Source organism: Stegodyphus dumicola, chromosome 1 (genome assembly GCF_044657685.1).
Source record: "Stegodyphus dumicola isolate Sdum_Otavi_A_Nest chromosome 1, ASM4465768v1".
NCBI classification, from domain to species: Eukaryota; Metazoa; Arthropoda; class Arachnida; order Araneae; family Eresidae; genus Stegodyphus; species Stegodyphus dumicola.
The window spans coordinates 8804838-8831756 of record NC_140768.1 but is presented as its reverse complement, the minus strand read 5'-3'; the positions used below and the strand labels follow the sequence as shown (position 1 = coordinate 8831756).

The 26919-nt window shown below is 32.4% G+C and overlaps 2 protein-coding genes across 2 annotated transcripts in view; one reads left to right on the top strand and one right to left on the bottom strand.

Moving 5' to 3' along the window:
- LOC118183979 (GRIP and coiled-coil domain-containing protein 1-like) overlaps window positions 1-11668 on the bottom strand; it is a 29982-nt gene extending 18314 nt beyond the window's left edge. Inside the window, exons 1-6 of the mRNA XM_035353609.2 lie at window positions 11525-11668; window positions 10462-10598; window positions 6461-6580; window positions 6281-6370; window positions 5844-5972; window positions 1073-1261 (exon numbers count right to left, since the gene is read on the bottom strand). Coding sequence (XP_035209500.1) covers window positions 1073-1261; window positions 5844-5972; window positions 6281-6370; window positions 6461-6580; window positions 10462-10598; window positions 11525-11609 — 750 coding nt within the window. The 5' untranslated portion in view covers window positions 11610-11668. The remainder of the gene's footprint in view (window positions 1-1072; window positions 1262-5843; window positions 5973-6280; window positions 6371-6460; window positions 6581-10461; window positions 10599-11524) is intronic.
- Window positions 11669-11886: 218 nt separating this feature from the next.
- Window positions 11887-26919, top strand: part of Mat89Ba (nucleolar protein 6 Mat89Ba) — a 121806-nt gene continuing 106773 nt past the window's right edge. Inside the window, exons 1-2 of the mRNA XM_085812505.1 lie at window positions 11887-12011; window positions 20607-20798. Of these exons, the coding sequence (XP_085668631.1) occupies window positions 20613-20798 (186 nt within the window). The 5' untranslated portion in view covers window positions 11887-12011; window positions 20607-20612. The remainder of the gene's footprint in view (window positions 12012-20606; window positions 20799-26919) is intronic.

Below are 26919 nucleotides of genomic sequence, written 5' to 3'. Positions count from 1 at the left end.
ATTTTACACATGCAATCTCGTGATCTTTCATCATTAATTCAGAAGCTATGCTTTCTATTTTAAATCACAGAACACACTCAATTCTCATATTATGTGTAATGCTTCATACTGATATATGATCATTCAAACACAATGGCGACAAAGAACTGCACTACAATTATCACAGTGTGCTTACAATATATAACAATTATTCTGTATTAACACATGATCACTCAAACATAATGCTGATAAATAATTCTGCATTAATAACACATATCATAACTGTACTCCTACATTTCCTTGCATTATTTTGCCTTCTTTTTCTCATTAACTTTACCTCTTGAAAACTGAGATGGGAAAATTACATATGCAGGGAAAACTTAAATAAAGAACATAGAATATAAAAAGCATTAATGTAAGTAGATGTATTAATATTAATTACTATTATTGTATTACATACTAAAAATCATTTAAAATTATTTAGTTTAATAATACACATCTTACATATTATCATAAGTTTCTAATGACGTACTGAAGAATATAGAGGAAAAGATGTATGCAAGCAATGCAAGAAACTAATGATGTATGCTTTGCTATCATTGTTACTCTCATTTCATACTGAGATGATATGATTTTATTGAACACCTTACAAATACAGCAGTAACAGATAATACAGTACATGCAAATTCTCATGCATATTCAATAGCATTTGCTTAGCAAAATTACTATTATTGTAAATAAATTTTTGCATCTCAATTCTTCAATAAAATCATAAATTCTTAAAGCCAGTGAACTTTCTTTGAAAGGTAAACTTTCCATTGCAGATAATTCCACTGTTTTTGTAGATACTTGTTTCAGAGATGCAATATAGTGCCAATGCTTATTTATGATTTCAAAAGCAATAGTCTCTTTTAGTAGAGTCATTGTGACATAATCCCCTACATTTTCAAAAATGTACATGCATACCCACTCACATTCACACACAAAATAAAGAAAAATAGAAAATACAGTAAATGAATGAAAAAGCATCAATAATAAAAACCAAATTTGAAAAAAAAAAATTACTTTATATATATTAGAGATAAATACATACCTTCATATCATCTAATTCTTTCTGCAATTTTTGTATAATTATTCCATTTTCTTTATTTTTATTTTCAAAAATTTGTAGTCTATCTTGGGAGGTTTTCAATTTATACTGTAATTCTTCAACACTTTTCTCATACTCCACTGCCTTTTTTTCTGACAATTTGCTGCTAAATTGCTGCTGCAAATCACTTATCTACAAGATACACGATGTTAATGGGAAAAATGAATGTTAATGGAAATATTTGTAATAAATCAACAAAAATCAGAAATTTTTTAAAGTCATGCATATAGTTTGAAAATTCTTATGAATACAAAGCACATACTGCACAGGCTTAAATGTAAGAACCGTTGAAAACGCTTTTCTGAAAGCTATCAGATTTTTAAATATATTGCAAAACATTTAGAAAATATATTAAAATAATACATCACTTAATTTTTATACTGGAAGAAAATTCATTTAAATAGTTTTACTTCAAGGTATTTAGATAATTTATATAGTAAAACAGCTTCAAGATACCCCATCACACATGTGAAAATATCTTATTTTAAAACTTTTCTATGTTTTGTATAGTACATTCAGAAATGCAAATCATTTTATATGGGAAGTTATTCCCATTCAAGCCAATATGGCTTAGATATTTGTCCTATTGTGATATATGGGACAATGAAACTTTATAAATTTCAATATAAAAACATAAAAATCAATAAATCTAAAATTTCTGAGATTCTAAATAGTAAACTGATACACTACAACCTAACTCCTATATTAGATTGTTAAAATTTTATAATTCCTGAATGGCAATGCCAGATAATTTTTTGCAGTCTTCACAATCTAATGTAAATCAGCAATTTATATAATTCAATATTTCTGGTAAAAAGCAAAAATCCTATTATGGTTAAACAAAAATTAATCAGAGATTAGCAATACTGCACTTGTAACATGTTACAGATATGCTAGGACTTCAAAACAGGAATAGCCAGGGTGATTGCAGGAGAAAATACTACAGTGAAAAGAGAAATAAATACATTTTCCTACTACCATGTAGGATTAAGATAATTCAAATCACATTAATTAGTTAGTAAACTTCATCTTCTATATTGTACATATTTAAACATTTGAATTTATAAAACTCTGTAAATAGCAGTAGCAAAGTTTTGTTAAATTTTAGTAATACTATAAAAATAATATCTAAAAAAACTTAAGTTTTACCATATTTAGGCTTTCTTAGACTTCTCATAACTGTGAAGATGAAAATTTGTCTTAAGCATCAGAAGGTTAAACAGGTTAACCGTCTGAAACATGAAAAGGAAATCGCCTACTATTATTCCTGAATATTTTTCAACTTAATACCAAACGACAAGAATTAGAAATAATAAATTTGCAAATTGTTCTTATTTTGGAAATACAATATAATGACAGCATGTTTTGGAACTTAATCCATAAAAATAGCTAGCCCATTTTGAGAAAACTAAAAATATATTGTTATGTTCTACGGTTTCATTGATTTGGAGTGATTGATGACACCACTTGATGAAGAATCAAAACACAGTTTAATCATCAGCATTACACAGGACAGTTGCAAAGATGCATTACAGTCATCGAAAAACTATGACAAACAAGCTGAAACTATCAGAAACACAACTTTCAGGCTGTCTGGCTATAACTGTGAGGACAGCTTCATAGCAAAGCACTAAAGTACAGCTCCCTACTCAGTCGATCGTTGCAGAGCTAATCTCTCAACTCAAGACACTACTACTGAACTCAACATACTCCTACTCAGTATACAGGCAAGGTATATATAGCTTTAACCTACCTTTGAGAACATTCTCGCTAAGAATGCACTCTAGAATGTTCTCGCTCCATCTATGGCATATTACCAAATGTCACCAAATGGCCGATTTTGCACCAAATCTGGCAACCCTACCTTTCCCTGCCACTTTTTGGCAACCCTAACCCCAATTTGCTGAGTAAGTTACCTTACTGTAGTTGGGCATTTCAAAACAATATTCAGATTGTTCAACTATTTATAACTATGAATGTTTCTTTTCAAAAAGACTAGAAATCAATTTATATACAGGGTGACTGCTAATTCATAGTACAAACTTTGAGGACTGGTACAGGACACTTTAACACTCACATTTTGTACAGGAATGTATGGTCAAAAGTGAAATGTCAAAGCACAAACACAGGGAAGAACAAATGATAGGGAAAGTGTTTTATTTTCAGAACCTCGTTTATAAGTTGAAATTAATTTACAAAATTAATTTAAAATAAAAAAATTATTAAAATTAATTTACAAAATGTAGTTGTTACAGTATCATGTACCAGCCCTTAAAGTTTGTACCATGAATCAGCAGTCATCCTGCATATATAAACTTATAGAAGCATAGTTATATAACTGCTTAAAAGCAGGTAATTTTAATCATAATCTTGATTTCAACCGATAAGCAGATGAAATACAAAAAATGTATGTCAAAAAATGTATGCACATAGTCACAATTACTTATAATTTTATTTAATTGCATTGTAGATAGTCATAAATTTTATTTATGCATTAATTAATTTAACTGTGTATTAAGGATTAGTTTTAATTTCAATGGATTGCTTGGACTAGAAAGAACTTATTTGGTAGCTCAAAGCTCTCTTGATATTATTAGTTCTTTCATTAGTTTTTCACAATATAAGAGATAGGAAAGCTGGACATCTGGACAGGAAATAGGGTTAAATCATAAGAGTCTGTGAATAAGGAAGCACCATGACAAAGAAGACATTTAGATTATTATTATTATTATTATTATTATTATTATTTTCTTGGCTTTTGTTGTCTAGAAAGAGAAGTTTCTAAACAACAAAAAAGTAAAACCTTTTAGGCAGTTTGTTTACCTGGTTAGGTAAATAAACTGCTCTTTTTCCAACAAAAGAGCTACAGGAATTTTCTTTATGCAAGGATCATGCGCTGGTTCAATCTTATGGAATATCACCTTCAATACCATATTAACTACTACCTGGCTTAAGCACTCTCAATTAATAGTTTATGCAGATGATGTCACCTTCACAGTCTTGGAGAAATTTAGAAATTAACTGAACAACACAGAACTCAAAATTTCCAGCAGTTCTATGATCTCTGCAGTGTCTTGAAACTGAACATCAGATGGCAAATCTAAAGCCCTTATAATTCCAATAAAGGAAGTCAAGAGCAAGAAAGATTAGCCCAGGAATCACCATTAACAACAGCAGGATTAAAATTTTGAAAGAACTACAATACCTGGGCCTTATATGGTATCAAAGATTGACTCTGATTCCCTGCATTAAGGAATATAAGCTATGTACTAGCCACAATATACAAAAACTCTGAAAGTTCCCAGGAAACAACTGAAGACTTGGTTTCCACAGTCAAAAGAAACTCTACTCAACTATAATAGGAAGGATGTCTAAGTATGCTCAACCAATACAAGGGAGGAAAGTAAAACATCTCAGCATTCAGTGCCATTCACACTAAACACCACAATAGCAATTCACACTATAGTGACTGCATCGATTAATCTCCTGGCAGGACTAACACTATTGCATATTTGTGTGGAGCAAGAAACAGTAATCCAATCAGTTTTTCATCTTCACATTCGCACAAGCTTCTTTGATGAACGACATTTTTATCCAAACAATTATGAAATGCTAGCAGTGATAATACATGTTCACTGAACACTTAAAGGGCAAGATATAAACATACATCTACCTACAGCATCATAACATTCTGACAATAAGGCATGGAAGACAAAGTTGGTAGTGCACGAATTCTTCAGTACAGAAAAGAAACTTTACACCTATCAAAATAACAACTAACAAAATAACAAGCGAAAACAACATCTTGTTTCAGACAGAAACAGTAGCTATTTCCAGAGCTAATCCAGTACATCACTCAGCAAAACATATAGGTCATCACCATCCACACAGACAGCACGCCATATTTTTATCCATACTCAGCTATCACCATACATCCCCTATAGTTATGCAAATCCAGACAGACTTATGAAGGTATCAGTATTACAACATCATATTTTCCTGAGTGAAAGTATATACTGGGATACGTAGCTGAAAGTTCATAGCTGACAGATTAGCCAACGAAGCAACACCAGAAAGTATTTATTATCTACAACCAGCATCTTGGCCAGCATCAGGCATAGTTGAAGAAGCAAATGAAACACAAGGCATAAATCCAATGGTAAACCAAGTAGGATGAATAAGGCTGTTACACATATTACTACATCATAGAAGCAGAGGACAAACATAATATCACTTCCCCATAATAAACAAGATTTATTACAGAATCATGCCCTTTTCCCAAATATTGTAATACATATGCCATCAGCAACACAAACCTCAGTATCTGTGGAGCAAATAGTACTCCAGACTATTGTATTATCATCTGCCTACTCACCAGAGAAAATTATCTTAAAATCCCCAATAACAATATACAAGCCTACTACAAGTTTATGTGCATTTTGATAAATTAACAGTGTATGTACAAAATGTAAACCCAAAAGCTTATCAGGAAGTAATGACAGGTTTCAATGTGGTTGATGACACGATTCCAACCACATTGAATCACAATGAGTATACTAAATAATAACTTATAAAAAAACTTACATATAAATAAATAATAAATTTTCATGGTCTGGAAAGAAAAGCAAGCATCTCAATATCTGGATAATTAGAGTTCTACTTTACCATATAGATATAAACTGCAAATGACACTGCACAACTAAATACCATTTACCTGTTCCTCCAACTTATCTTTAAGAGCTCGTTCATTAGCTAAAAGATTTTGTAGTTCCTTAAGCATTAAGGCATGGTCTTGCTGCTCTTTTTCACGTTCTCTTTGCTGGGCACTAACTTTTTTCTTTAACTGAAAATATATATATATATAATAAATAAAACAAAATCTAAAAGCTTTCAGATTTTACATTATGTCCAAAGGGCCGTTTTTTTAACATTTTGTGTGTTACCTTTATTTATTAAATATCATGTTCTTTGCATTTCAACCATAAATAAAAATCAAAAATTTAATAAGTATATAAAAAAAGTGTATAAATACTCATTTATTATACACCTTTTTTTTTTTTTTTTTTTTTTGCTTTTAGTAAAATATTGAACATTTTGGTCAAACTGTCAAAAAAAATAAATTAAATAAATAAATTCAAAAGATATGCTTACTTCTTGTATACTGGTTTCAAATTTTTCTCTCTCCAAAAACCAATTATTTTCATTTTCAATTATAGTTCTTTCTAATTCATCTTTTTGTTGCTAAAAGAATTAGAAATAATACATTAATAATTGCTTTTGTTAACATTTCAATAAAAATATGTACAAATATACAAAAAAGAAAATTATTACCAAAATTTTCTTTCTGTCCGTTCTTAATTCATTTTCAATTCTATCCTTTTCAACAGTTAAAGCTTCTAAACTGGACCTAAGCATTTGCAAACAGTCATCATTTCTTTTCTCTGACGAATGCTGCAAGGAAAAAAAAATTATCTGTGAGATTCATGAAGAAAAATGATCTGAGCATGTGCATCAGAGCTACAATAACCTAAAAATTTCCACTTGAAATACGAAAGAAAGACTATAGAATTCCACAAGCATGTCACAAACTTGAAAAAGAAAATGAGCTTCAAGATAGGACATATATAAGGTACCCTTGATGTTTAATGCACTATAAAAAAGAACAGAGAATGTTAAATGTGCCAAGACAGTAATGATAAAGACACACTACATTGTTGTCCTTGTGTATTGTGCTGATGTTTTAACTCTCCTTTAAATGAAAAATGCTGCCTATGTATACATAACATATGGAATTTATATTCATGTTCATTCCAAAGAATGGATGGAGATAGTGTGAAGTTGTGGTTACAGGAAGTGTGGTAGAGATTGACTGAAGACTTCTGAAGAAATTGCCTTTATAAGTATGCCATCAGTTTAAAGCTCATATAACAGAATCAGCAAATATCTTTACTACTAAACAGATAATGCATCTTGCTGTGATGAACCCGGTGGACTGACTTATCAGTTGAAGCCTCTGGACATTTGAGTCACTAAACTATTCAAGGAATTGATGCACGAAGAGTGGATAAATGGATTGAGGTGCTAAACTCATAACCTAACATCGATGAAAAGAATGAAATGGCCGTCAACTTGTAGTGTGTGAAAAAGTCCTGGCAGAAAGTTAAAAGTGATACTATCATAAAGTCTTTTAAAAAGTGTGGAATTAGCAATCTGTTAGATGGAAGTGAAGATGGCATTGTGTATGAGAAAAGTGACAAATCAAGTGATAGTGACAACCAAAGTGAATATACCGTATATACTCGCATATAAGTCAAGATATTTTGGACAAAAAAAAATAAGACTTCAAAGTGAAGGTGGGTCGACTTATATGCGGGGCCATAAAAAATTAAAAGAATCGGAAGTTCAAAAATTTCTTTATATAATACAGTTGTTTTCTTCCCGCACTCAAATTGGACGACTTATCAAATAAGTCGCTTACTTGAAGTAATTTCATGACTTAAATTATGTGATGAACTAATCACAGAGTTTCATTCTTTAACTAGAGTTTAAAGTCCAGATTCGGCGGATTCTTTGCTAGAATCACGTGCACGATATTACAAAAAGCCCGATATTACATTAATTGCGCAGTGGGTTAAAGATGCTTGGAACGAAATACCCTCTGAAATGATTATAAAATCATTTAAAAAATGTTGTATTAGCAACAAACTAGACGGCACGGAAGATGATACTGTTTTTGAAAGTGAAAATGATGACGAAGGCTCTGGTAGTGATTGTAACAATACAGAACAGAGTTCGAGACTGAAAATATGTATGATGACGAGCCAATGACGGCAGAAGAGTTCTATGAAATGTTTGGCGAATCTGACCATGAATCGGACATTGAAGGATTTTGATTTTGTTTATTTACCAAGGTATTTTTATCTTATATTTACTTTTTTCTCAGATGATTTTGAATAAATGTAGTACTTAAAAAAATTTTTTCAAAGTTTCTCGATCGATTTTAGAAGTGGGGGGTCAACTTATACGCAGGTTTATTATTTTCTACGAATTTTTTATATCGAAGTGGGGGGGTCGACTTATATGCGGGTATATACGGTATGTGATTTTTAGCAGTTGTGATGATGAATTTCTGGGTATAGACACTAATATATTTTCTGCTTTTTTAATGTAACAGTTCTGTTTTCATTGTATAAAGCAGTGTGGTCCAACCTTTAGTTACCCGAGGGCCAATGAAATGTTTAAATAGGAGAGTGAGGGCCAGAAACATTAAAGAAAGAAAATGAATTACATATAAATCACTAGTTTAATAAATCACTTTATTTTAGTGTAGAAATCAATGTGATGACTGACACTGCTTTTTTTATACAAGTTTATCAATATCCACTGTAATTTCAGTAAGGCAAAGCCTCGGGCTCGATTCCAGTGAAGCACTTTCAATGCGATTTTTCATTTTTGATTTAAGATTTTTCTTTGAGAACAGAAAAAGTACTTTCACACACATATGTACTGCCAAACAGCGATAACATTTGCAAAGAGAATTCATGCAGTTTGGGAAGAAGTTTTTTAGAAATCAGTTTCCAGAAATGTTCAGTGACATCACACTTTTTAATCTTGTAGAATGGATCTGCTGAAGATCATAAATTTCCATCTGAAGGTCGCAAGGCATCTCACTTATTTCAATCCCCATGGGGTTCTTTAACAATGAAAGTTTTATTTTTAGAGAGCCAAAATCCTAGAATCTGTTCTGGAACTCTTTCTTGATATCAGCTGACAAAATGGGAAGTGTGCAGTATTACTTGCCTTCAGTGCAATTTGCATTACATTAAGTTTTTTTGCAAAAGCCTTTAATATGTCCATAAAGCTGGGATATATTTTGTTTTCTGCCTTTAGTATGTCCATAAAGCTGGGATATATTAGTTTAAAGCATTTAGATGGGATGTTAAATCTGTCAGAAAAGCAAGATTATTTAAAAATTGGATTTCTTCCACTTTTTCTTGATACTCATGAATAATGTTTTCTTTTTTGAAGAAAACAAGGATTTTATTCCTCAACTCAAAAAATTAGCTAAATGTAACGAGGTAAATCAATTGTCTACAGTTCTATTGCAATGTGTTTCTGAGATAACAGAACTCAGCTGCCAATTTGTTGCTAATTTTGAATGGACCTTCAGGCTGCTTGCCAGCATATTTCTAGGTTTACAGTGTAGTATGTTCTAGCATCTATTCATGTAAATAATTTTAAGACTTATTTGGCTTACTAGGGATGTACTGCCTGAAGAAACATTTACCTATAAAAGCTTCTAACTTTTCATCAACTGTACCATACTCTCTGACTGAAAAAGCATTCTTACAATTTTCCACAAATGAAGAAAACACATCACGTATAGGTGTGTGTTTTCTGACACTGACATAAACTGACAATCAAACTAAATTGTCAATTTTCTTCCTTATCTCTTGTGTGTCCTTATTGTCAAACTTCAAACAATATAAAAGGAACCTAAATCGTTTTTAGACATTATCAGACGGTAGCTCAATACCCATTTTATCAGAGGACTATACCTCCTTAATATCTGAATGATTGTCTTTTCTAGAAGCACAAATGTATAATATGCCTAGAAGTGCATTTATTTCAGTTATTCAATTATTTGTGAATTTAACTATATTAGATAGCATGCCAGTGTCATTATTTTATAAACCACTTTTTATATTTTTAATTTTATAATTTTTACATGTCATCTAACTATATTTAAACTGATGAATTAATATCTGGAAAAATCCCAAACCTTGAACCATTTCCCATTCTTGGCACACAAAAGGGAGTGTAAAATCTCCAGTTGTTCTCGAGCATTAAAAACCCTAGCTACGCCTCTGACCATAGCATTATGGTAAGAATGCTTCTTTGCATAGTTAAATGATGTATATGTTAAGAATTTGTTAATATGATGTGACAGATATCATAAAGAAACGGTTGTTTTGTTTCAGATATTGAATCACTGCACACTAAATGGTGATTATTTTTTGAAGACACAGACTAAAAGGTATGTGTTTCATAGTGAAATTAAAAATATTTCTATGTGTATGATCTCTTAACACTTTTGTACGTGTATAAATTATTTTCTGATAAAGAACAGGCTTACATTATAGTAGTTCTTAAAATGTATAAATATTTTTGTAACTTAAAATCAGTGTCAAAATATAAGGCCTTATTTTTCATACTTTAAACATCTCATCTTAGGAATACATAATAGTCTAAATACAGTAGGATTTCAAACATATTTTAAAAAAATTCTTAAATAAATTTTATACATAACAGATACGATTAACAATAATTACTTTATCATTTTCAGAAGCATTATCAGTTTCTGTTCTGTCTTCAGCTCTCAGTATAGAATGAGCTCTGGTTATTGCCTTAATGCTTTTTCCCAGAGCTTCTTTTTCTTTTTCAAGATGTTTATAAGCTTCAACTACATCTGAAATTTAAAATTAAGCATTGTTATATTGCACATTTAGCAAATTTAGAACTAACAGAAATTATATAATAACACATAAGAATTTTCACAAACATAGTATAAAAGTTAACTTAGTAGTGCTTATTTTTGCAGTTAAATTTGAGATAGTTAATATAATAGTTACTACTAATACAATACCCACGGTCTTGGGAATTTTAAAATTCATTTAGATCAGGGGTTGGTAATGTGATGCCCGTGAGTTTCAATGTGCTTGTGAAGCAATTTTAAAGTGCCCAATACACTATATAAATTTAGATAACTGAACAACAAAAACTTATAGCTGTAATGAATAATTTTAGTAAAAATTATTATTTTACTGTTTCAACAATTGAATCAATTATACAAGTAAACTTTTGCAAAATCTGAATCTTGATGACAGCTAGATAGCCCTTCATGACTAGATGAATTAATTTTCAATTGCTAGATACATCTGATTCCACTTGACTAGATGAATCCTACATGACTAGATGAATTGATTTTCAATTGCTGGAAACATCTGATTCCACTTGCAGCAACTACGGCCGCTTTTCTCCGAGATGTAATGAAGGTAACTGTAGTGTAATTAAATGTAATAGAAAGCCTGTAAAATTGTTTTATTGAACTATTGTGCAATATTTTATACATTCAAATGTCAGAAACTAGTAATGTTTTATTATTTTCCTCCACTTCAGCAATTCAACATATCTTATCCCATGATTTACCGACTTACCAAGGCTTCCTGCTTTTAAAGAAAATACTGATCAGATCTCTCAATCAAGCAGAATACTTAATATTGATGTTCAATAATATCTTAATTTTTTAGTATCTATGTTTACGTGTCCATTTAAATTTTAACAATACGAATTATTTCAATTGCATCCATAATCTTAATTTAGGGATTAGCATACCATGAAGTCGTGATTTATATTTCAGTAGACATTCGTTTTTTTCTACAATTATTGCAATTAATTCCTGTTTGCTCTTTTTTTCCATACTTTAAAATTAAAACGTAAACACCATACTACAGACACACAGACAGATGTCAAGTTTTGTTTTCGCTAAGTTTTTCTGCCCGTAGGGCAAAGAGTACACAAATTTTATTTTGAGATTGTTTGTACAGGAGGAGCATATATTTCCAAACATTCAGTAAAATAAATTTGTTATTTTCTGAAGCACTTTAGTTAAGTTTTCTATTGAATTTTTGTTATTATGGTTCATCAATTTTATTACTACATGTCGAATCAGAAGGAAACTACTTAACTTGTGAAACCAAACACTAACATGCTGTTTCGAGTTTCTTGAGGGAAGTCTGAATTTGTGTTGTTAGATCTTCGAAGCTAAATATTAAAAAACAGCTAAAATAATTTCCTTATTTTGACTGCTCCAAAAAGTTCGGTAATATGATTTTATGAATATGTTTTATTGCATTAATTTTGTTTGTTTGTAATGAAGTGTACGTAATCGTGAGTATGTTTTCTTATCCCGAGAGTGCAAACCGGCTCGTGTTTTTTTGAAGAAAAAAATGTGAATCTTTGGGTAAAACTGTTACATCTGTGTCAATAATAAATTTTATGATCATCCTTAAAAAGTCTGCACATTAAAAATTCTAATTTATTTAAATGTTTATGAAATTAAGTTCCTTCAAGCAGTAAAAAAACGAATTATATATTAGCATAAGTGAAAAGAAAATAGGGAAGCACTTCCGCAGAGAACCCGGTAAATGTAAACATCGCCAACTTTGGCGATAATAGTTCAAACCTGGTAACCTAGCTAATTCATCCTATTCGCTTATGCGAAGGTTGTCGTTGTTCGCATTTGGAGATTTATATTATTTTCTTCTTATTTATTATTATTTTTTCTGAATTTTTTAACAACGAATAGATAGAAATATTTTCGCATAATTAAAGAAGTTTTCGTCGAAAGATGCCGGTTCTCGGGTCGTCAATTCGGGATCAAAGGAAGAAATTATGGCGGGAGGGGTGAATGCTAATTTTAATTTGTAACATGGCTGTTCACGTTATGTTCTTAATTATTAACAGCTGTAAGCATGCAGAACCATGAGGTTTCCAACCCCTATAATAATTTTAAAATGTATAAAGTTCTAGTTTTATTAAAAATGCTACTGAAGAAAATTTGATTACTGTTGAAGGTTATTTGTATTGTGAAATATATTATGAAAAAGGATAGGTATTTGTTTCAACGTAAAATGCTTTAAGCTGTATGCAAGTAACTTGAAAAAGAAAATACTTAAAACTATGTAATATGGATATATTAAAGGTCATACATTCATTAATTTATTACATGGGCACCGAAATACATCAATCAACAAGCAAATTACTTAATAGTGAAAAAAATATTAGTATTCTATATGAATTAGAGAAAATACATATAAGTATATTGTAAACGTAAGTATAAGAATACTAATTGTTATTTTTTAAATGAATTTTTACTTCCCGTTATGTTTAATACATTGTTTTCTGTGCTAACTTGAATTTAATAGAAATTTATTTACGTATATCACATTTAACCTGTTAGTTTTATATCTACATACTTATTATTTGTGAATTTCTACTACCATTGTCTGTTAACTTGAATTTACATCACTAAAAACCACGTTTACAAAATATCACGCTTACGGCTAGTAAAACTGCAACGGCGCCAAAGGGTTCTTTCCCGAAGCGCCAACGGCTTCTCTGCGGATGAAAACCCGAAAATAGTGTACATTTACGCAGTATCGATTCTTTATTAGCACTATATATTCAGAGAAAAAGTGCCCCAATGAATGTTAGCAGCACCAACAAATTGTCTTGTGTTGCGAACGCAAATATCTAAAATTAATATTTAAGTGAAAATAAGTCGACGTGTACACGAATAAAGTTAAAAGAGTGCTCAATGTCATTTTTGTGCAATTCGGAGATTTTTTTTTTAAGTGAAAATAAGTCGATGCTGTACATTCGGCACAGCGCGCTTTAGTTTTTCTGTGCTTTTTCGGTGGACAAACACTGCGTTCTTTCTTTTTTCTCGATATTTTTATTTTCCAGTAAAGCAATTTATGTTATGCTCATTTTCGATTTCATTATCATGGGAATTAAAAATTCGGGTAGAGTAGACTTTAAGGTACCCCTTGTATTATGGTGAAGTTGTTGTTTGATTTATCGCAAAGTTTTTCTTTCATTTATGGTAGCCTGAGTAGTTGAATGTTATGGAAACCTGGTTAATCTTTAGAATATGGTAACAGGTAGTTTGGCGACATTTTGGTAAGGCAATAAAGGTTACTAGTTAGGACTTTAGCAATAATCTGAGAAGTACACAGTTCGAATCACAGATTATTTTGTCTCAGAGAAATGAGAGATCATGAGACATGTAATGTGACATTTTCTGGAAAATTCCGATCGATATTTTAGCTAATAAGCACTTAGAAACAATTTTGCTGCTAAAGAGCAGAATCCCCCCACTTATTTGTTTGGCGCTTTTTACAAGAGTAAGAATTGGATTTTTGTCAATTTTCTTTGACTTTTTAAGTGAAAATAGGTCGATGTGTACATAGATAAACTCAAGAGTGTGCACAATGCCATTTTTGTGCAATTCTGGGATGTTTTTTTAAGTGAAAATAGGTCGACGTGTGCATGGATACAGTGTATGTGCAATTCTTAAGAATGCCGCAAGTAGTTTGCGATTCTACACTTTCTCCCAATTTCGCACCCAATCTTCGTCATGATTAAGCATTTTTGTTCCATAAAAGTTCTAGTATAAGCGTAATTCGGCTAGCAGATTGTTGGAAAAAATGTTGAGTAAAAGATAAAAACATGCCTTTACTTCATGAAAACAAAATGGCGTCCAAAACAAAACTAGCAGGTTGCTGTAGCAGGGTTGGTCGCCAAAAAATCGCCAAGTTACCATAATGTAAAGATTCACCGGAAACCCTATTGTGGCATAATCAGGTGCATGATTCTGGGAAAATTTGAATCATGGGATGTTTCGTAAGCGTTTTTGTGTTGGTTTGATTTTTTAGACAGTAGAATCGCCGAATGTAGTAAGATTAATTTGAAGTTTCTGTACAGTCTGGAGCGAAAGGGGAAAAGTGCTTTAATTGACTGGTGTGTAAATGAAGGTTTACTTAGTAGCCATTATAAGTACCGTATATGTAGGAAGGACGGTATCCACATCTAGTCGAATGTAAAAACCGTTTAGATGGATTTGAATGGGTTTTTAGGAAGAAAGGTTCAGATGGTCACTATGTGAAGCGTTCAATCAGAAAGAGCACCTGGCTTGAAAAAAGTCATTTGAGTATGATTGATATTTTGATTTCTACGTGGCTTTGGGTGTACGAAGCAAACTCGAAAATCATGGTAAGTGAATATTTACTTTTGGTAGTGCTTAAATGTATAACATATTTTTCCTTTTTTATGTTATTTTATTGTTTGGTTTAAAATGTATTTTATTGAGATTATGAATTTTTTGTTTGCCTATATTGTAGAATTGGGTGCTCCTTTGACTTTTTAAGTGAAAATATATTGATGTGTACATGGACAAAGTAAAGGGAGTGCGCAATGCAAGTTTGTGCAATTCTGGGAATTTTTTTTTCAAGTGAAAATAAGTCGACGTGTACATGGATAAAGTTAAAAGAGTGCTCAATGTCATTTTTGTGCAATTCGGAGATTTTTTTAAAGTGAATATAAGTCGATGTGTACGTGGATACCGAGTTTGTGCTATTGTTTATCTTGTTATTTTGGCTTTGTGTAGCGCTGATTTTTGTGCAAAAATGGCCACTTCGCAAGCCAAAATAACGAGTCAAAGAATTGCATAAAATCGGTATCCATGTACTGCCAAAAATCGCCAAGGGGTACCCTAAACTATACTTTTACCAAAAATTCTTGTTCACTTCCATCTTCATTTTTTTCAATAGTTTCTTCTCCAGATGTTGCATCTTGGGTTTAATCCTGGTATCCGGTGCACAAGGGATTTGGTGACTTTATGATGAGCAGTAAACGGGGCATTTATGATGAGTAGTTAAACGGGTCATTTTGGTGTTGGTGATAATTTTCAAAAATTTTCAAAATCGCACCAAGGCTGCACCGTATACTAGGATTTTACCACATCTTATTATAATTTTTGCAACATTTCTTCCATGTGTGATAAATTATGCAACATGTTTGCCGCTTTACTTGTCACATATCAACCATGTTACAGCAATACTAATAGGCTTGCAGGTTTTAACAGACCCAATCCAATCAAAAACAAGACTTCAAATCAGAGCCCTGGCAAAATCTTTGGAAACATGCATGCCACTATTCAAGACCTCAACAACTTGGGCAAGACAGGCATACTTTGAGAAAGTTTTGTTTTAAATAGGCTGGCCTGTTGGACCCAGAGTGGACGTTTTCGAGTTATTGAATGATAAGGCCAAATTTCAGTTTATTAATTATCATTTTTAAATGTCTGAATTGTTAGTGATATGCTATCATTCTGTAGTCAAACTTGATGAAAAAATGAAGTGAAAGAAAAAAATTCAAGTAGTTGAAACTGTGAATCCATGGGATAGCTTGAAAGACATCTATGATTCTTGGTGGCAAAGTGAAAATTTGTGCTTAAAGATTGCATTAATTATGTTGATATGATGGCAAGAAATAGAACTGAAAATTAATCTAAATCAAAATTTACAACCATATATTAAAATTTTTTTATATACAGTAGCCTCAAATCATTTTATTCCATTTCAGAATTAAACATCATATGTCCCTCAAATCATTTTATACCATTCCAGAATTAAACATCATATGTCCCTCAAATCATTTTATACCATTCCAGAATTAAACATCATATGTCCGTTTAAAATATGCTTCAAAATGCAAAGAAATGTTACTTTGCATCTGGTGATATTCTTCCTTTCATTAACTGGGACATTGTTAATATAAAGTGTAAAAATAGTAACCAAAGTAATGTTTTAGACAAGTTTATTTCCCTCAGAAAGTCATCCATGAAGGCATCTCTTCCCTTAAGCTCTTCGGGTGAGCAGTGTAATTGCATCCTAATTGGCTTAATTACCGCGAATGGCCTTAGGGCATAAAATTTAACTATCTGGTAAAAATTCTGTGCAATTGCTTACAATTGCATAGAGCATTGAGAGAAACAATCAATCTGATAAGAAATGGCTGCAACTTATTTTGAAAATTTGCATAAAAGGTTACCAGAGAGGATATTCCGTTTGGCATCGGTTGTATGATTTTTGGCAACTTTATCGCTTGCGCCGACAAAATGGAAAAGTACCAAAAAAAAAAAAAAAAAATTTCAGCATTTTTTAAAAAATAAAAATTGAGTTTAAAAAACTTCAGCACATAATAGAACCAAAGTTAATATTTACCATTAATATAAGGTGCTTACAGAAAATCCAGTCAACTATAAAATTCGGTAATAATTCGACAAACCTCACTGCTTTCAATCATTTTTGTGACATAAAATCTGCATTTGCATGTGAAATAAAAACAAATATGTCTTTTTTTTTTCTGAAGACGACCCCCACAAGAATTCAGCCAGATAAAAATGTAAGTGGTATCATGCTATCTTATTTTGTCTTTTATTCCACCACCCCACAATCATTCAATGTTTTGAATATGTACTTCTACAAATACTACAAATAGCCACTGAATAACTTTTAAATGTTTGAAATTAGTAGCTTTTATTTCATCACTTTCCGCGAGTCTGAGTATGTTGTAGAACCTTCTTCAGTATTATCTTTTATCACTTTCCTGTCTAGAACTTTTACCATAGAACACTCATTTGTTTCCTTCAAAATGTCTCCTAACAACCATTACTCAGGTTATTCTCCCTGCATGGTTTTTACATTTGAAAAAAGATTGTTCTCAATTTCAACAATGAAGTTAGTCTCTCCATTTTTAGCCCTAAGGGGCAATTTGCCTAGAAGGGGTATTAATTTCATTTTGGCATTTTGCATTCATTCACTATAAATGATGAAACACTTTTTAGATTGTAGCCGCCAAATATTAGAGCCCTGTATTGTATTTAAAGAAATTAAATAATGAAGAATCTGCATAAATGTATCTATGTGTCTCGCATTGTGATAATGGTACCTAGAGCAGTCAAATTTTGAATAAGCTACGTCTCAACCCAAATATGGGCATCTGGAAGCTAAAATTTGGAATCTGCTTATTATCTATTTCATATTTTGTAACACTTTAACGAATTTTTGTTTAAGAAACTCAACGATTTCAAAGCGAGTAATGGCAACACTGTATGGAAAAAAATATTTTTATCTCCAGCCTGCAAGACTGTGTATTGGAAATTCTAAAGATATGCTGTTTTAAATATTTTGTGATATTGCTGTTGAATAGAATTTTATGGTGTAAGTGCAAAGAACATGATATTTTATGAATAAAAGTAACACTCAAAATGTTAAAGGGATGGGGGGGAAACCCACCTTTGAGCGTAATATAAAATCTGAAAGCTTTCAGTTTTTTCCCCTTGTTAACACCTTAACTGCCGCGGGCGTATATATACGCCTTGCTCAGCCGATGCGTTAACTGCCCCAGATGCGCAGCCGATGCGTTAACTTTGCGAATGATTTTAGGTGTAGCAGCGCAAAGCAAATGATAGCAGTTTGGAAGGACGTATATATACGCCTGGGGCAGTTAACCATCGGCTGAGCAAGGCGTATATATACGCCCGCGGCAGTTAAGGGGTTAAAAGACTGTGTATACAAACATCTGTTAAATAATTGTTCCAATCAGTAACCGTCTTGTTACTCGATTCTAATTCTTCTTTTTCCCCATTGAATACTAGTTAATTCTCTATGCCAGCTGTGAATGAATCTTAGTGCCATCACAAATGAGATGATCGAGCCCTCAAACCAAGTTTCTTTCTGAATAGAATTCGACTCCGACTAATTTTAATGTAATAGAAAGTCCAAAATCTCGACGTTCAATATCCAAAATGATCTAAAATCTGCGCCTCAAAACCACCAACGTTTTTCTCGTAGGCTTTACGCATGCGCATTTGATTTCCCCCTCTACGCATAATAAAACACCCGGAGAGTCCCGATTCTTAATTTCACTTCGACACTAAATAAAATACTTTGTTATTGAAGAAAAAATCATTTTAGCATAAATTTGTACGATCGGTAATTTGGTTCTGTTGCTGCATATGTGCTTGGCATACATCTCAAACCAAAACATTCCACATAGATACATCATTGATCTGACGCCAACTTGGTGAATAATTACTTATATTTTCCTTTCATTTGAATTAAGAATAGCTGATTTGTTATTCGCATAAACCCAGAACCAGCACCAGGGCTCGTATGACTAAAATGAGTCACAGAATTTAGGACCAACAGAGACTGCATCAGGTGGTAAGATAACTAGTGCCAGCCCTCAGTAAAGCTTAAGTATATGTGGAAATTTATGTATTCAGAAGTCTGATAAGCCTTAAGCATGTGCAAGAAATAAACATAAGTATAATAACTAATACAATTCAGGCTTAATTGTCTCAGTGCGCTATAGAAGCAAGATAAAATTTAACGGAACAACTTGTCGTTAGTGGCCAAGCTCATGATGCATAGCCAAATATGTATAGTGAAGAATAGCTAAATTTGATGATGATAACCGCTAACTTTAAAGGTTTTCGGATATCGCAAAACAAAGGTGAATATTTCCAATTAATGAATTTTGTAAAGAAATTTGGAGGAGTGGTAATAAATGAAGATAAGATGATATGAAAGAATTTTTTCATTTTGATGACAATGCTTCTCAATCATCAATCAATTAATGAATGGCGAAATCTGTAGTATGGTTCTAGATTCAGAAAATACTGCTACCGATAGGAAAAAAAGTGACAGAGAAGTTACCGAAAACGAACAAATTTCAATTGACAAGTTAGTCGGAATTTTTAAAACAGCAGTTACAGGTCTTCAACAATGTAACTAAACAAGAGATTATGTCTGCTACAGAATTAAAGAGAAAGTATTAGCACAAAAAACGAAGCAGCTTAAACAATTTACATTGAAAGAAAAATAAATATTAACCCTTTTTTTTTTTTTTTTTTTGTAAATTTTAATATCCTTTAGATCATAATTACTTCATTATTTCATAAATCACGATTTCATATTTTTAATTTTATAATTTCTACATGCTATCTTACTAGATTTAAACTGATGATCTAATATCTGGAAAAACCCCAAATCCGGAAATGCTAAAGTTCGGATTTCGGACTTTGTACTGTATTGCAGTGTCGTTGAATATATGTTTTAATAAACCGCTATATAGTGGCCACTAACACATTTTGGGGTGATGATAAGCTTCCATACCTTTAAAAGCATTCTACTGCATCTTGTTTTGTAGTTGACAAATCCTGAATAAAAATTTTTTTTTTTATCTCGCTGTGCTATAATGAGATTTAAAACTACAGCTTTACAGTGAGAACTAGATGATTCATAGGTCATAAGTCATTCCTACTTGAAAGGTCTACGGCCGATAAGGCCTTTACCAGTACAATCTTCGTCCATCCCCTAAAGCTTTAGATGAATGAGTAAATGAATTTTATTAAATGGATCTTACTTAATGCACGAAGTGTGAAGTTCTCGGGTGAGAAGTGAAAATGCACCTTGCTTGTGGCGCCATCTGTTGATTTGCAGAGTGGCAGGGAATTTTTTGAATGGCAGTCTTTTTCTTTTTCGAGGCATCTTTGTAGTGATAAGCATTTACACATACCAGATAAACCATATGTGTGGCATGTTTTAGCATGATTGGCTAAAATTGAATCACTTGTTTATCATTATCGGCTACAAATTAGCTCTTGATGCCTTTGTTTCATTTAAAAAAAATTGGCGACTGAATTTTCTGTAAGTACCATAGAAACATACATTTCATTTGAATGAAAAGTTCAAATTACCTACAAATTTTCTTTATGGGCTCTTTGTTTAATTTAAAAATTTGTCTTAAAACATATCAAACTTATATTGGTTTTGTTTGTTTTCAGATTAGTATGGCTGTGCCTGATTCAGAGGATTCTGGTTGGAAAAAAGTACAGGGAAAGAGGAAATTTCGTAGTAATGTAATTCCTTCAAACAAGAGGAAGAAAGAATTTCACTTAGATGTTCCCACTGCTGAAGAATTAAATAAGTTGAGAGAAGCGGAAGATACCTTCCATTCAAATCTTTTTAAAATGCAAGTGAGTTTAAAATTTATGTATTCAGAAAATTGCTGTAGCAGTTTAACCCTCTGACGCGCGGTGGTCGTGCCTTGAAACCACCAATTTTCAAATTTTTTCTCCTCTTCCTTCCGAAATTTTTAAGTGAAAATCAATTGATTACTGATCTTTTACCTCTAAATAACACAAAATGACTGCAGAATCATACATGTTTTAGGTCTTAGTATTTCAAAACGGATGCCTTTTAGAATTCATTTTCAATAAGACAAAGTAACTTCCTTTTGTTAATATAAACAACTTTAAATTTCAAAAGTTATTCATCGCACATCATGATTTCTATCATAAATAATAAAAAACAGCAATAATTATATTACTCATATAAAAACAACCCTCTATATGTATGGAATTTGCTTTGTGGCTTCAGGGTGCGGCCACTGCACCACTAGAGCATTGTGTCACAATGCTCTAGAGGCTCGGTGGTCGCGCCTTGAAACCACTGCTCTTCACAATGATGTTTGCTTGCTTCTCAAATAGGAATGTTTATTTTTACCCGGATACAGATAAGGAGTTTTGAAACCACAGAGTTATTTTATTACTAAACAATACATGCACCTGCCCAGTAAAAAGGTCTTTCTTTTCCAGAGACTTTTCGCTGATCTCAACACGCTTGCTCCCCAAGCTAGTATTGTGATTTTATAAATTATTTCCTGTGGTTTAAATTCAATGTAAATATACTTTGCTATAATTAAAAATAGAAATCGTGCAAAGTTTTATTTAAATTAAAATTAAAAATATTTAAATTAAAAATGATTTTGAATATTTTGGGACAAAATACGAATAAAATAAGTATGAATGGGAAACGAATAATCCGTACCAAACCCAAAAGACCAAGCCCCCCATCACATAAAACACCCACAAATTTCTTCAGCCAGATGAAAAGATACTAAATAACGCTGGACATATACCAGTGACATTTAGATCCAGGCAGTGTACATTTTGTAGCACAAGGAAGAAACCTCGTAGAAGAAGATACATGTGCGAAAGGTGCAATGTGGGTCTGTGCATGTACCAAAAAGACAAATCATGCTTTGAACAGTGTCACAAAAAATGTTTGTTCTTTGAAAAAAAAAATAATAATAATACTGAGTCTTCTTCTTCTTCTTCTTCTTCTTTTTTTTTTTTTTTTTTTTTAAATCCTTATTTTACTGAGTTTTTTAATCTATTTAGCCAAATGTCCTTATTATGTTGGTACTTATATTTTCACTGCTATAGAAAAAAATTACATAAATATTTATTTTTTAATTTTTTCTGACGATTTACTTTGTAAAATAATGTGAACAAATTATATATTATGGAATTCCTACATACATTTTTTTAAAATTCGTAAATTTCATCATTTATTGGAAACGCGCATGGAGAAAGGTAAATTTTTTTTCCTACTACCTAGGTAAGTTTGAAAGTCCTAGACGCGCGGTGGTTTCACAGTGCGACCACCACTCACAGAACAATGGGCAAGAGTAGATTTTTTTAGGTGATATATTATTTGCCTCTAGGATCATAATATTCAATTTCTAGAGTTTTTAGTTAAAAAAATTATAAAAATAATATCGGGTATGTCAAAGTGTTAATTAAAATGTCAGTTTCTTTTATTGCTTAAAATGTTATTTGTGTATAGGTTTAAATAAAACATAATTTTAGAAGTTTTTACCTGTTAATTTAGAGAAAGGAGATTCAGTTTGAAAAATTCGTAAAATATAATCTGAAAGCTATAATATTGATACTTAAAATATAATTTTTAATTTTCTGTGTTTTAAATTATGCTACAAAATGTATACTAGAATGTTTCTAAAAGTAGGAAAAAACTCTGTAAATTACGAAAAATTGTCCGCATAATGAAATATCAGGAAAGCTATGTTAAGTGGAAAATTTTAAAAATGTCTAAAATATTGAGTAATGATTATTATTCTATTGATGAAAATTTTGGTTTAGGAGATTTGCAACAGTTCCATATGTTTAGTTTCCTTATGAAAGGAAAGTTTCGGGTTTTAACGAAAGTTTCCCGCCACCACAAATATTGTCTGTGCAGACAGTTTGTGTTGGCATGTTTAATCATATTTTATGAAACACTTTTTATCATTTGAAAGAAAGAGACTTGCTTCAGAGCACTCTATTGTGAAATTTGTAAAAATATATCTTTATCATTAAGTACAAGGTGTCTGAAATGGAACTTTCACGCTACCAGATTAAAACCGTCATTTACTTCCAGTTCTGTTGTAAAAAGTCAGCTACAGAATGTGACCAAATCATGTGTACAGCTTTAGGTTCTAATATTGTATCATATGACACTGTGAAGGTTTATACCAAAAGTTCATAAACAAGGGCTATGACATTCAAGAAGCAGAGCACTCTGGCCGGCCTACTGATGTTGATGAGGCCTGCCTGCGAGAATTTATGGAAGATCGGTATGCAACCACTCGAGAGTTTCCTAAGGAGTTAGACGTTAGTGGCCATGTCCATTAGTCGCGCTATGCATTGCAGAAACTTGACGCTGGGTCGTGCATGAGCCGACTCAAGCAGATAAGGATAAACACGTTCGGGCCTGCACTAATCTGCTCGAATATCAAGGCAAGGACACAATTCTGGACCGGATCGTCCTGCAGGCGAAGATTCAACCCTTTTAGACTTGTCATTCACAGAAAGACCTGAAACAGTTGGTTCACCACTCTGTAGTTCATTCGCAGCATGCATACAGTTCACCTCGGTATTTTTAGCAGCTGGTATATACTTATTTTCCTCCGTTTCCTGAGAACTAGCTCCAAATTTTGCATCAGAGTCATGAACAGAACCCGATTCTTCACAAGCACAAGTATCCAGGTTTAGAATAAAGTCCTTGTCCGCACAATCAGCACTATGAGACGCACACATAATTTGCAAGGTGAGTGAATTTTCTTGCAGTACTGGAGCACACTGCTTAAGCTGTACATCAGCTTCTCCCATCTCTGCATCACATGCACTTTCAGATGGTTCGAGACTTGCTGAGTGCATTTTCATAACTTCACTATCAGTTTCTAGGAACTTGACAGTCACATTTTTACTTTCTTCTATCTCTACTTCAGGCACGTGAGAATCAAAATCTTCCTTCCCATCTTTTATTTCTTCATGTTTTCGTTCTTTTTCTTTAATCCTGTTAGATATTTCATCGACCATTTCTGGATCTTTCTCAGGCAGTTCGTTAGCTACTTCTTTCATTTCTTCATCCTTGGATTCTCCAGATGCCACTACTGTCATTTTCACATCTTCTTTTATGGCTCCAGTTTCTTCTGCAAGCTCCACTTTCAGCGGGTGCTCTTGCACCTTTTCTTGGCCGACATTTATTTCTTTCCGCTGGGCTTTCTTATCTTCCAGTCCAGTTTTCATCTCTTTCAGTCCGGCATTGATCTCAGCTGTCATCTCTTTATATCCAGCTTTTTATCTCTTTATATCCAGCTTTTTATCTCTTTATATCCAGCTTTTATCTCATCATATCCGGCTTTTATCTCAGCACATCCGGCTTTTATCTCAGCTTTTATTTCAGCTTTCATCTCGGCTAAAAGTTCCATCAAAGTCTTCATTTCTTCTGCCATGGCTTTCCTCTGCAGTCGGGCCACTGTCAATCACTCGCAAATCCCACTTCTGACACCTGCTGTTATGTTTTTTTATTATTATTATTATTCTGACACCAGTTGTTACGTTATTTTCTTCCTTCATGTTCGTACAGGGTTCGTGTAGATTTGGAGTGAAAAACAACGACACTTGAAGTATCGAATAACACACTTTATTTAGCCAATACTGATCAGGACAGCTCCAAAGTCATGTTCTACAGTTGTCGAAGATCTACCATAAACACGCTGACATGATCAGTGACATGGCCTCCAGGTTATCAGGCTATCATGGTGGAGACGGCTTCACGGCAAAGCACTTGAGTACAGTTCGCAACTCTGCTTAGTTGTTCTCGGAACTCCACTTACTCTCGAGACTTTCCACGCAATGCACTCGCAATACACAAGAGTATAGCTCTGGACTCACCACAGTCTAAGACAAAACTCGACGATGCACCAAAAGACTCTCTAGATGCACTCGACGACCACCTCGGCGCTAGACTTCGAGACACACGCTCAATGACTGACTATCAGCTCGCTAGACGAGGCACACACACTCGATGAGAGACACACACTCACTGACTGTGGACCAGCAGGATTTATATAGCTTTTGGCTTGTGTTCGAGAATATTTTGGGCTAAACCGGTAAGAATTCATTCCAGAAGGTTCTCCATTCGTCCATGGTATATCGCCAAATGGGCGATTTCTCTCCAAATGTGGCAACCCTAAAACTGCTTTGCGGGGAAGCCATCTCAATGCACCTGTACATTTCATAACAATATATTTACAGCTATGATACCTGCATTCTTTAAAAATGCTACAGAATAATCAATGGATCCTCTGCCTTCTTTTTTCAATTCCTTCTTGTTCTTTAATTTACTTTTCATTAGCCTGTTTTCTCTCAAAGTCCCAACAAATCCTATATTTTTCTTGGATAATTCACATACTAATGGGATTCCAAAGAAACAGTTATCCGCAAAGATAGTAGTTTATGTTGGTTTATTTAGAGTGCTGCATAACTGCACCTGCTCCTAGACCTAATGCGTAAGCAGTTTGATCTCAATAGTAACCTTCAAATTTTCTAGTGTAAACATCAAAATCGTAACAAATGCCCGATTGCCCATATTTTTAAACCCCGTTTGCTGTCAGGTTTTTTAGGCATATATTGTTTGATATGGATTGTCCCACGAAATGGAATTATTATTTCATCAGTAAACTGCTTGGTCTCACCTGGAACGAATAGCATGTTTTCTGTAAGTCTAGACAACCATGGTTGCACTTTCCAGCATTCGTCACTTCTAACACTAAATTGTGGATAATTTGTAAATTATCCACAATATGCAAAAATCTTTAGATTTTTTTCAAATCTGTTTCTAGACATTACGTCTGCAATTGATTCATACTTTATTCCTTTTTCTCAATATCCTCTAATATGAGGTATACGGACTAATCCCATTCTGATAATCATTCCTATTACTTGCTCTATTTCATTTCCCGTCACCATAAGAGAAGTTCCTGTTAGTTGAGCACTATACAGATTTGTTCAACTAATAATTTTATCATATTTGTTGATATGACAATCTGAAAATATGCAAGAGCAGGAGGTTCTGTAGGATAAGGAAAGTTATCATTTGATGAAGGCATAAGATTAGGTTCTTTTTTGCTCCAGAGAATTAAAAATTTTTATAGCTCTTACGTAGATAGATACTTTCTTCAGTATTTGATGCATTTTGGTCATTTTCTACATCTTCATTATGATCTTGGTCTTCATCATCTGAGCTTCTTTCATGGAAGGTATCAGACGTTCGTGTAGGCATATTTTCATCATCAGATATATCGGATAAATCACTTTCCAAATCATTCATATATGCTATAGCATCTTCTAGTTTTTTTTAAACACATTTCTTTCCCTTACTCTGTGGAAAAAGGGACCTGAAGTGCATGGCTTAAAAAAAAATTCAAAATTCTGAAAATTTTATTAAATTATTTTTTTAAATTCCATTCAGTAAATAAAGTACAAATATATTAAAAAGAACTTGAGATTTAATAGAGGATTAAATTTATTTTTCAACTTAAATCTCAAAATGAATTTTCCTAGAGACTTTATTACAGAAAAAATCTATCTATCTATCTTAAAATATTTTTTTAAATTGAAAAATATTAAAATTTAAACTAATAAAATTTTAATCCATAAATTGTATTTAAGGATATATTATCTGTAAAATTACAAAGATTAAAGATCATGAACTAATTTCAATGTAAAAACATATTTTCTTCAGAGAACTGCTAGGCTTAGATACACGAATGCCCATGGTAGCAGAGTTGCTACCATGATTTTAAAAATACATTTTAGCATTAAAAACGATAATTTTGTAAAAGTTATTTTATACTGAGTGATACACTCTTTTACTTTATATAAATAGTAATTATTAACTGTTTTATTAATAAAATGTTTGTAAAGTAATAAAACAACTTACGTCTGAAAATGTGCTTGCATTGTTTGC